This window comes from Miscanthus floridulus, chromosome 19 (genome assembly GCF_019320115.1).
Source record: "Miscanthus floridulus cultivar M001 chromosome 19, ASM1932011v1, whole genome shotgun sequence".
NCBI classification, from domain to species: Eukaryota; Viridiplantae; Streptophyta; class Magnoliopsida; order Poales; family Poaceae; genus Miscanthus; species Miscanthus floridulus.
Genome location: NC_089598.1, coordinates 29,249,044 through 29,261,417, shown reverse-complemented (window position 1 = coordinate 29,261,417; position 12,374 = coordinate 29,249,044). Strand labels below are relative to the sequence as shown.

The 12,374-nt window shown below is 47.8% G+C and overlaps 2 protein-coding genes across 2 annotated transcripts; both read left to right on the top strand.

Moving 5' to 3' along the window:
• The first annotated feature begins 2,816 nt into the window (after positions 1 to 2,816).
• LOC136526870 (transmembrane emp24 domain-containing protein p24delta3-like) lies at positions 2,817 to 5,862 on the top strand. Its single transcript, XM_066519443.1, has 4 exons — positions 2,817 to 3,145; positions 4,985 to 5,194; positions 5,290 to 5,366; positions 5,558 to 5,862. The coding sequence occupies exons 1-4, from the start codon at positions 2,942 to 2,944 to the stop codon at positions 5,700 to 5,702; spliced, it is 636 nt and encodes a 211-aa protein (XP_066375540.1). The 5' UTR covers positions 2,817 to 2,941; the 3' UTR covers positions 5,703 to 5,862.
• A 344-nt stretch (positions 5,863 to 6,206) lies between these two features.
• LOC136526869 (uncharacterized) lies at positions 6,207 to 10,981 on the top strand. Its single transcript, XM_066519442.1, has 4 exons — positions 6,207 to 7,127; positions 9,969 to 10,106; positions 10,190 to 10,429; positions 10,515 to 10,981. Exons 1-4 carry the CDS (start codon positions 6,264 to 6,266, stop codon positions 10,593 to 10,595), a joined length of 1,323 nt encoding a protein of 440 aa, XP_066375539.1. The 5' UTR covers positions 6,207 to 6,263; the 3' UTR covers positions 10,596 to 10,981.
• The last annotated feature ends 1,393 nt before the right edge of the window (positions 10,982 to 12,374 follow it).

Sequence of the window (12,374 nt, the reverse complement as noted above, 5' to 3'; positions counted from 1 at the left end):
CATTATGGCGATATACGAAGATTGGAGAATATTTAGAAAAATATTAAAGCGTGACTTAGCTTTAGACAGAATGTCTGGTCGGTGGCGTATGGCGTTATCTGGTCGACGACACGGGTAGCTCGCTTAGCGGCTCGCTTGACGGTTGGAACGAAGTTGATCTCGTGTTGGAGTAGGACGGACATAATCGGAGCTTGGCGGTGTCAATCCGTGTACGAAGACGTGCACCGTGGTTGTCGAAGGATGTCGACGTGATCGGCTGAGTTGCCACGAAGGATGTTAATCTTGAGTTACGCCATCTGGTTCGCTAGGGATTAGCGCGCACGAGCCCCACGGTGGGCGCCAACTGTTGACAAAAGATGCTCGGTAGTCCTCCGAGGGATATCTCACGAAGGTAGATTGATCGGTGGAGGTGCGCGTAATCAGGAACCGGATGGTGACACAAGGCTTAGAGACAGTGATTTAGATAGGTTCGGGCCGTCTGATCGACGTAATACCCTATGTTATGTGTCTTTGTTGTATTATATTGGATATGAGATGTATGTAGATCGATGTCCACTAGGGGACTCCTACCTCTCCTTATATACTCTGGAGGGGTAGGATTATAAGGAAAGTATCCTATTTGGTACTATACAATATCTTGCGGTGCACGTCAACTAGTGCCGTGCATGCCTTGATCTTGTAGGCTGGGCCACCTCTGATGATGCGGCCCATATGGTCTGCCGTGGGTATCCGAGGTCGTACCCCCCACAGCCATGGTCAGAAGAAGTCCAAACGGACGTGGTGGTACGCTCGACCGAGGCGCTGGTGGTCTGCACCCTTGGAAACAGCGACGGCGGACCGAGAGCTGCCCATGGCGGTGGATAGCAGCAGTTTTGGCGACATAGCGTGGCTTTGGCCCGGAGTTCTTTTGCTATCGTGCGTAGGGGTGAGAACATACTGACAGAGATGGTGGGCACACGGCTCGGCAGTGGAACGATGGTGCCAACGGTGGAAACGGTGGTGGTGAGAGCTGAGAGCAGATCGGCGGCTCCGAGCTTAGCGTCTAGGCACAGACACATGCAAGTGGACCAGGCACAGGCAGCCGTCGTCCTAGGTCCCAAACATCGCGAGTACTCCTATATGCATGCACGCAAACTCGATTGCTCTTATATGCATCGTGAGGTCATTGATAGATGATCCATGCACGTACACACAGTCGCACTGGTCTCCTGGCAGTGTCCACGGAGATGAGGGCATGAGGCAGCTGCGGCTGCCGCTGTGTGGACCCGGTGCGGTTGGGCCATGCGAGGTAGCCATGCGATGTAGGGCATGTGTCGCTGTCTATCAGCGTGCCCATACCTAATCAGACAGCTGGGTTGAGGAAGAAAGGTGTCTCGATAGAGGAATTCACGGTAACGACAGTCACCGTGACAAAATACTATTTAAAGATAATAATTTGTTCTTTCAGTGCTGTTTTACGTTACGGACGTTTTTATTATATTTTTTGAATGTCGAGATCTTTGATGCTAGAAACCAATTTTCCCAATTGAAAATCCCGACCATCCCCGTCCTAAGATCCCAGGGATATTTAACTTTTTACCATTATAACGGATGTCACCTCCTGAGATAGCATCTTTAGAATTGATACTATGATTTTACCAGCAGAGAGAGAAATTTGATACGAAATTGCCACTTTTGCTCACGTGGCACGCCAACACATCACTTCAGCGCGGATCCGGGTCAGCAGCCTCATGCGAAATGACGCCCCTGTCCCTGGCATGTTTATACTCACAGACAGTCGGACCCCACCTGTCAGCCATCTCTCCCCACCTCTCCTCTCGCTGACGGGGTGGACCCCACCTGTCAGGGTCATCCCCTACCTCCAGCCACTGATCCCCTTCGCTGGCCATGGCTGGGCGACCACGTGACCGCGCCCCGTTCGCACCCCTCCCGCGTCCTCAGCATCCTGCACGGACGCGGCCCCTCCGCCGCATCCACCACACCACCGCAGTCGCGATCCTTCCACCGTGCGCACCGAGTTAAGCCGCCATGGGCGGCATATGACCGAGCTTCCCACTGCCAGGGGTGCCCACTGCTCGTTCCTCCCCATCTCCGCCGCCCCTCGGGCCTCTCTCCACGCCGCAGACGTCCCCCTCCCTCTGTCCTCTCTTCTTCTCCAGCGCTGCCAATCACCGCAGCCACCGCCATTGCCGAGCTTCGGTTCGAGCTCCGGATCTCCACACAGACACCACCATTCGCCTCCCCGCTTCCTCCGTTGGCCCAACAAGGATACACCTCCCCTGCTGCACCGCTTCTCGGCGTCGCACCGTGCCCGCAGCGCCATCCCGCCGACGAGAAGCTCGTCGTTATGGTCCTCACCGCCCGCAGCAATGGCACCGGCGGTGGCGCGTCGGCTCCGAGCATGACACCGCTGCCGGCGTCACCGGCGTCGGCCCCTCCCGCCAGCTCGACCCCACCCGGTCGTTGTCGCCCGCTCTGCCTTAGGGATCGGCGGCTGGAGGTAGGGGATGACCCTGACGGCCAGGTCCACCCGTCAGTGGGAGGAGAGGCTGGGAGAGATGGATGACAAGTGGGGTCCGACTGTCTGTGACTATAAACACGCCAGGGGCAGGGGCGTCATTTCGCATGGGGCTGCTGACTCGGATCCGCGCTGGAGTGATGTGTTGGCGTGCCACGCGAGCAAAAGTGGTAATTTCGTATCAAATTTCTCTCTCTGCTGATAAAATTGTAATATCAATTCTAAAGATGCTATCTCAGGAGGTGCCATCAGTTATAATGGTAAAAAGTTAAATATCCCGATATCCCAACCAACCCTGCAAGCCATTGCTCTCTCTCGCCGTCTCGCGTCGTTCAAGTCCAAAGCTCCCACGACTCCACCGCGACCGGGAGAGAGAGAGAGAGAGGCAGAGAGAGACGCCCGCCTCCAGATCGGCCGGCGGGGATGGCGGCGTCGGTGTTTCCGGCGCTGCTGCTGGCCGTGGCGGCGCTGCTGCCTCTACCGGCGGCGGAGGCCGTGTGGCTCGAGCTGCCGCCGTCGGGGACCAAGTGCGTCTCCGAGGAGATCCAGCCCAACGTCGTGGTGCTCGCCGACTACGCGATCATGTACGAGTCCCACCCCAGCTCGCACCCCACCGTCGCCGTCAAGGTACGCGCCTCACGACTCGCTCTTGGATGACTTTGGCGTGCCGTTTCGTCTCGTTCATTCTCGTCCTTGATCTCGATCTGGGCCGGTGACCTGGTGCGTTCTGGGATCTCGGTGTAGGCGAATCGGGACGCAGCTGAGGTGCCAGATTGCGCTAGTTTTCCGTGCAAATTAAGCCCTGCAACTTTATTGTTGGCTGATTGAGCTTCTGCGAGTCAAAACTAGCACTTATGAGAGATGGAGGGAGGGAGGAATTATACATGTTCTAGTACCTAGTACGGGTTATTTTCGCTACAAATTCGTGTTAAGTAGCTCAGCGTGAATTTTGTATCTGAATCTATCGGGAAGGGGAAATCTGCAAGTCGGCGATTCATCATGAATCTGGTCATAGTATCACCTAATTCATGGTTTCGAGACATTAGGGAAATTGATTTTTGAGTCAAAACTGCACCTGACCATTGCTTCAGATGGGGATAATCTTCAATTTGGGCATTCCTATGCTGGATGGCTCTCTCCCAAGTAACGTGCATGTGCGAATTCTTATATTACCAGTTACTAGCCCTAATGCAATAGTGGGTGAACATAACACTAAGGTGCAGATGTTGGATTGTGCTTGCTATTGCGATTGTTTATATACCCAAGTTTATATCCACTGCATGCTACTAGATTGTTTTAGTACCTTCTAATCATTTGCATGTATGAGCAGAAGAGTTAATGCATAGTGTTACTAGAGTCTAAACTAAAAAAACTGACTGGAGTCCTACCCTGAACCCTGCTCAATTGCTGACTCCTTTAGGAAACTTCAGATCCATATTGAATTTCACAAACTTCAGAAGACAAGATTTGATGATCAAGGTGACAAGGTGCAGTATAGGTAGCAGCACTTCTGTAGCCATATCTGCCAACTTAAGAACAGATTAACCACAAGTCTGATGCTCATATGTCTTATCTAGTTATCCTATGGTAGCCTTGCATTTTTATCTGATTTCTGTGATCAGTTTTTTTGGTTAACCCCACAATGCATCGTAAGGAAAGTTGTGTGTGCTTAGAGAGGGATCTTTTTCCCCTAACTCTAGTTTTGTAGGAATCACATTAGAATTTGAATGTACAAATGATCGATGTGATTCAGAGTGCCTTAATTTTCAGAAAGCAACTTTAGCATGTATGAGTCTGGTCTCTATTTTGTTTATATTTGCATATGGCAAAAATATTCACCGCACAATCCTTCCCAGTGGAATCGCGAAGACCCACTAAAAAGACATAATTAGAAGCTTTTTTAAAAATTCACAGAAACTCCATACATGTAGATGAGATAGTAACATGCTCGCATATAACATTTTTATAATCAAACTCAACCTCATCTGTGAGTAATGAAATTGACAAATCACAGAGAAAGAAAAGACATACAGACATGTACTGCCCTGTTCGCTTGAACTTATCAGCCATGGTACAGTGTTTTTCTCTCGTAACAAATCAGCGAACAGTACTTGTCAGCCTGGCTTTTCAGCGAATTGTCAATTTGATACTAATAAACAAATTGAGTTGGACTTGAAATTTTATATGCATGGATGTCACCTCCTCATTTATAAGTATGGAGTTTTGGAGAATTTTTCAAAACTTGTACGTATGTCTTTTAAGTGGGTAGGTATTCATGATTCCACTGAGAAAGGGACTTCCTGGAATGGTTTCCCTTGCATATTTTATCTTGTAATAATGGAGACATCAGACATGTCCATATTCTTGTTGAACATATCTAAGCAATGCGGCTTGTTGAATGCGTCAGAGGTTTTTTTTTCCTTTGATATCCTCAATACCCCTAAATGTTTGTTTTTTGTTTATTAGGTTACATCACCCTATGGAAATACTGTACATCATAATGAAAATGCTACAATGGGTCAGTTTGCTTTCACAACTACAGAAGCTGGAAACTACCTTGCATGTTTCTGGATAGACAGTGTGGAGAAAGGATCAGGAACATCTCTAAATCTTGATTGGAGGATAGGGATTGCTGCAAAGGACTGGGATACTATTGCTAAGAAAGAGAAAATTGAGGTGTGGCTAAATACAGTCTAATTGAAGTCCACCTGCACTCCAGTAATGCTTTGCTCTTGGTTTCTGACTATTTGCGATATGGATTCCTTGTTCAGGGTGTAGAACTAGAGCTTAGGAAACTTGAAGCTGCAGTTGAGTCCATCCATCATAACTTGCTGTATCTCAAAGCAAGGTAAGCTATCTGTCTCTTTTTATTTTTTACATGAACTTCTCTGCTCTCTTTTTCAGCAAAAAAAAAAAGGGTCACTGCATGGAACTCTTTGCATGGAACTCGTTGTCATATTGATCCTATTGCAACCTAGTTAGGGAGATTATCTGCAGCTGGTGCATGGTCTGATGCATTCTTGAATGTTATCGATACAGGGAAGCGGATATGCGAACAGTGAGTGAGAAAACAAATTCAAGGGTTGCCTGGTTCAGCTTCCTGTCACTGGGAGTCTGCGTTGCCGTCTCTGTGCTGCAGTTGTGGCACCTTCAAGGGTTCTTCCGGAAGAAGAAGCTCATTTAAATTCACGTTTTATCAGTGTGTACTTCCCGTGTTAAGTGATAACTACGTTAGGAGGACAGTTTTGTCATATTTATTTCGAAAGGAAACTCGTATGATGGACAAAACAGCTGGTTGATACATGATACATGACTTAATGGCTAGCAACTTATACTGTGTGGAATTGAGGTCGTCCTTTCATCTTGATTTCCTTGCAGATGGTGGCAAATAATGAGTGCTACTTGTGCAATTATCTCATTATCTGCCATACTTGAAATCCAGATTTTTTACTCTCTATCCAGGTTGTTATTAATAATCAAATAACAATCACTGTAGAAATTTAGAATTGTGATACCGCGTGCCATCTGCTTATATATGTGCAAAGTTTGTGGTGACAAGTGAACCTCTGGACAGGCCAGGCCGCTCCGGCCGGCGTCAGACAGACTTCGCCTGACGCACACGTGCCGCTCCAGTCCTCCAGACCTGCAGTGGTACTGTGACTGAGCCAACAGAACAAATAGAGTGAATGGGGACACTTCGCTGGGAGCCCAGCTCGCAGTCGCAGCGCATCCACCAGTCCACACGATGCCGTCGCCTCTCCGCTGTCTCCTGCTCGCCTTCGTCGTCCTCCTCCTCTCCGGCTTCCCCCGTCTCGCCCACCCCTTCACGGCTCTCGAGTCCGACCAGGTCGCCCGCTTCCAGGAATACCTCCGCATCCGAACGGTGCACCCGTCCCCCGACTACGCGGGCGCCGCCGCCTTCCTCCTACCCTACGCCGCTTCGCTCGGCCTCCACACCACCACGCTCCACTTCACCCCGTGCAAGACCAAGCCGCTGCTCCTCCTCACCTGGCGGGGCTCCGACCCGTCCCTCCCCTCCGTGCTCCTCAACTCCCACATCGACTCCGTGCCCGCGGAGCCCGAGCACTGGGCGCACCCGCCGTTCGCGGCGCACCGCGACCCGGCCACGGGCCGCGTCTACGCGCGCGGCGCTCAGGACGACAAGTGCCTCCCCGTCCAGTACCTCGAGGCGATCCGGGGCCTCCAGGCCGCGGGGTTCGCGCCCGCCCGCACCGTCCACATCTCGCTGGTCCCCGACGAGGAGATCGGCGGCGCGGATGGGTTCGACAAGTTCGCCCAGTCGGAGGAGTTCCGCGCCCTCAACATCGGGTTCATGCTCGACGAGGGGCAGGCGTCGCCGACGGATGTGTTCAGGGTCTTTTACGCGGATAGGCTGGTGTGGAGGCTCATCGTGAAGGCGGCGGGGGCGCCGGGGCATGGGTCGAGGATGTTCGACGGCGCGGCCGTGGACAATTTGATGGATTGCCTGGAGACCATCGCTGGGTTCAGGGATGCGCAGTTCAGGATGGTGAAGTCCGGGGAGAGGGGTCCCGGCGAGGTGGTCTCGGTGAATCCTGTGTACATGAAGGCCGGCATACCAAGCCCCACGGTAAGTATAGCAATGGTTTTATCTAATTTAGCTTCGATACAATAGTGCACGAAATCAGATTCTAATTTGAAATGGTCTGACGGGCACAAGTGCCCTGCCGTTACTAAACATTTTTGCAATTTGGATGTTTGTACTTTCCACCAAATAGCGCCATGCCTGACTTTGGCCCTGTTTGGATACTCTAGCACAGCTAGAGGTTAGAGTTAGTTTCTAGCTCAGGACTAGCCCTGAACTAACTCTAGCCTAAGAGATGTTTGGATACAAGGATTAAAATGATAATAAATGTGCTTTCCAAATCATTGGTGCAGGTGAAAGTAAAGAGAAAACAGTGGACCCCACCTCAAATAGCCCCAACTAGCCCAAATAATCACCTCTTTGGGGGGATAGTTTTTTAGGGTGGGCTAGTTGCAAATAACCCACTCTAGCCCTCCTGTTTGGCTATTTTAGGGCTAGTTGAGCTCCAACTAGCCCAAACTAGCTCTAACCCATTGATCCAAACAGGGTCTTTATAGGCTTCTGGAGTAGGCTAGTAAGCAAAAAGTTTACTTCAATACTTCTGTTTGGTGTTTGAGATTGCTGTTGCAGACTGAAAGTAAATTGTTTCCTATGGCTTAGACATATTTTGGTATGCAATTTTGTTTTCTTGAATCCAGGAGAACTAGCATATCATTGTAGTAAATAGGAGAGAAAAAATTTAGTCCTTTTGCTAGTTCATAGACATACCCACACACATACAGGCCTTTTATACAGAAAAAAAGAGGCACCACAAATTAGCAGGAAACGACCTTGGACATGAAGAAAAACCTTGGTCACAAAGGACCAAGCCGTTTTGCACCTGCCATACACCACAATCTGGCATCGCTCTGAATGCTGTGTTTCCGCAACCACTACACAACCAAAATAAATAACGAATTGAAACCCTTCCAGAACTGCCTGGGAACCTGTTGTTGTGCACGCAACCACCAGGCTTATAACATTTACATGTGATTTTACATGTTAGTGATTTTATAATCATGCTGTGCTGTAGATATACACCAGGCCAACTGCATACCTTAAAACCACTAAGCAAATGAATAACTGGCCTTCCCTAGTTGTTGTATGATGGGTGCAACTTACTCAAACATAATATATTATATGATTAAATTACTATACTATAAAAAGTTTTTCATTCTTGATCGGAGAGAACATGCAAGCTATGATGTAAAGTTATGCAGATACTCTCTACAACCTACACAACAATAAACATGATAAAATTGTTAAATAGGTCTGGCAAAAATGAATATAATGTAATCCTTCATTGTAGCTGTCAGCATTTGTCAGACAATTTCTAGGGAGAAAATTTTGTATTTGGCCCTAAAAATAATGATCATTTCTTATTTGACATCGAAACTGAAAATCTTTCCTATATGTCCTGAACTCGAGTTTTTCTTTCCTATTTGACACTTCCGTCAGTTTGGGTTGTTAACGGTGTCAAGTCCTATGTAAAAAGTCCGTTTTACCCCTAGAGTTTTTTACTAATCCTGGCATTCTATGGTTAATATTGCTATCTTTTATGAATGTTTTTATCTTAAACTGAAACATTAGGAAAGATAGCAATATTAACCATGGAATACCAGGACTAGTAAAAAACTCTAGGGGTAAAACGGACTTTTCACATAGGACTTGACACCGTTAACAACCTAAACTGACGGAAGTGTCAAATAGGAAAGAAAAACTCGAGATCGGGACATATAGGAAAGATTTTCAGTTTCGATGTCAAATAAGAAAGGAGCATTATTTTTAGGGCCAAATACAAAATTTTCTCATTTCTAGGACATTATCAATTTGGAAGGCAGTATCTTCCTTTCAGACCTTAATAGTGTATGATATTGAAATTAGTCGCAAACAAATGTGGAATTGTTCTTGACCTCTGCTTCGTTATCCTATTTGATCCTTAGACCATTCTTCTTGTTTTTGGTCCCCTGGTTTTCTAATTGTCCATTTTCATCCCTCTATTTCCTTCTTTGCAAGACTAAATAATATCATGCAATTTTTAGTTATACTCTTATTGTTCAAGTATCATTGGATCTGCATCTGTTCATTGCATGCAACAAATAAGGCACATGGGAAAAATGCTTTTTTTTTTAAAAAAAAGGAAAAAAACTTGTAATGACAAAATGTGTTTGATTTTGCCTGCTTTCTTTACTAATTGGATAAGTAAGCCTGGATTGACAGTGCAAAGAATCCCATATAACTCATATTATCAAATTGGTAGAGGTCAACTTGTTTTACATGTGATTTTGATAAGCAAGCTCAAGGGTATGAACCAATTGAACAAGGTTACCACTTTGTATCTTTTGAAGTTTCTTAGGACAAAACTAACAAACAAAACTAAAGGGCAAAGGAAACCATGTCGAGGACGAGGATAATTCTGGTTGAAGTCCCATACTTTTTCCAAAAATCAGCAACGCGATGTGATTATGTGTGATGAATTTATGATCATCCCATTTGATCGAAAACTATACTTAAACATGCCTATGGAGTAATGATTAATGAACACCACCATCTCAGAATGCTGTAACTCTCTCTTTACTCTTTTAGTATTTCACTAAATATTATTTTACCACACGTGTACTACAACACTAATTAATTGGCACTCATAATTTACTCCAAAACATGACACTAAAAAGATCAGCACTTAATCAGTTATCTGAATTAAGGTAAAACCGTAAAAGAACAAGTCTCCAATTTATTTTATTTTAAGAGAAGTTCTCCAGTTACAGATAGTGGCATGCACCAAATTCAACATTACTGTGCAATTTATTTGTGGCTTTTGTAGTCTCTAAAGACAGATTTTTGCAGGGTTTTGTGATGAATATGCAACCTTCAGAAGCAGAGGTTGGCTTTGATCTCCGCCTTCCTCCAACTGAAGATATTGAACTGATCAAACGAAGAGTCAAAGAGGAATGGGCACCAGCTCATAAAAACTTGACCTACCAGGTGAAAAGTTAGTTTCATTGTCATTTCCATAGCTGAAACTAAACCAAGTACTGCATTTCCTGAAACCCCTTCTTGTCATACAGCTAATACGGAAAGGTCCAGTAACAGATGTGGCTGGACGTCCCATATTCACAGCAACAAACGAGTCGAACCCATGGTGGCCCATATTTGAGAAGGCTATCACCTCCGCGGGAGGAAAGCTATCTAAGCCTGAGATTTTATCTTCAACCACAGATTCACGTTTTGTGAGGCAGCTGGGCATTCCTGCCCTCGGGTTTTCTCCAATGACAAATACTCCAATACTACTACATGACCATAACGAGGTAACTGAAACCAGGCTGCTACCGCTTTCCTTTCCTTTGTTCGAGAATGTGATGCTCAAAATCAATGTTTATTTAAATGCTGCAGTTTCTGGAAGATAAGGTATTCCTGAGGGGCATCAAAGTGTACGAACATGTCATTAGAGCACTAAGCTCGTTCCAAGGCTGATTCGTAAAAGGAAAGTGCTGTTGCATGATGTGTAGCATTGTTGGATTCCCATCTCATTTACTGAATGAAGGTAAGAGCATCAAAGCTATGGCCTACAGGTTTGTAATAATTGGTTGGGTTTCAGTCACGAACATGTCAAAGGAAATATTCCGAAGCCATCAGGATTTGTCGAATATGGTGATATGGATGATAGGCAAAGATGAAAGAACTGTATGTATGGCGTAGGGGTTGTGAACTGTATGTCTGTTGATATTTTCTTATTTGGAGGTTGTATCGGTTTCGCCCGTGTGCTGGAGCAAACCGGGTGTTGGAATAATTTCTCCCCACATGGGACACTTTTTTCTTCTCCAAAACGCAAGAGAACTGTGCCCAAGAGAATTGTGCCTTTTTGTTGCGCTCTTTCCGCGGATGCCAAGCCACCAGAGCGTGCAACGAGTTGAAGCCCTTCTTCATCTCGCCACCGGTGCTCTGATGTCGCTGTGTTTGGGCCGGAGTGGGTGTGAATGTCGTTTGTTGTGGGAAGACTAACAGTAACAGCTGTGTTGTGTAAGCTGGTGTTCGGGCTTGTTGCTTGATATCTCCAATGTGTGTCGCAGACGTTCTACACACACAAAAAAAAAGGTGTGTTCCATGTTAGGATTGATCTCATCCGACTCAGTCCAACGACTGAGTCGGACCCCTTGACCGTGTCCTGACCAGGGATACACAATCGACCACTGGTCGGCGGGTCCCTGTCACATAGCGCTATAAGAAGGAGATGGGGACCGGGGCGCGAGACACGAGGTTCAACGCCGCCACTGGACCCTACCGAAGAACCCTAGTAGCTCCTCCGATCGTGGGCAGCGCTGTAAGTGACGAGAAGCGCCGCCGGCAACCCCCCACCCTTTGGTCTCCACCGCATCTACGCTGCCACGACACTGGTGTCCATGTCGCCGCAGCACCATGGACGCAACTACAGAAGGGCGAGGTACAGGAACAAGTTTCCCCATCTAAGTCAAGATTATCCACTGATCTACGTTTTAGAGATACAATCAGTCTATCAATAATACCAGAGCCAGGTTTTTCTAGTGAGTAGATCTAGATCGGGGTAGTAGCAGTTTAGAAGTAGATGAGAGAGATCCAATTCGGATCGAAGTAGAGGGTTCCTAACCCTAACCCTAGAAGGGGAAGAACAACAGAAGAAAAAGGGCTCGATTCGGATCGACCCAGACACAAATACGTAACCCTAACCCTAACCGACAAGAGGACGACATGAAGAGAGGGACCTACCTGGACCTCACCGCTGTCACCAACGCCACCGCGCAGGATGTTCACCGAGATCTCGCCACGCCGTCGCGCGGTCTCTGACGTGCTGGCTCGGGATCCATGGCGCTACCGCAAGGCCGCTTGACGGCGGCACACTCAGCCTAGGCCGAGTATGCGCGCCGGCGAGGGGCCCCGCAGTCGTGCCGCCGTCTTCCTTCTCTCCTCACCGTCGGCACCCGGAAAGAAAGACGCCGCCGCTCGTCACCGCGCACGCGAGCACCGGCTAGGGCACCGTCACAGGATCGCTCGACGGCGGCGTGTTCACCCACTAGGGAGCGCGCGCTCCGCCGAGGGGACCTACGGCGGCGCCGCACTTTGGGTCGTCATCGTTGTTACGTCGGCTGCGCTGAAAGCTAAGAGACGAGAGGGAGGGAGACGCTGATGAGTTAGGGTGAGTTAGGGTTCAAGGGTGAACCGCCGCGGTGGGGTTTTACTCGGGCGAAAAGAACAGACAGCCGTCGGATGAAGATCGAC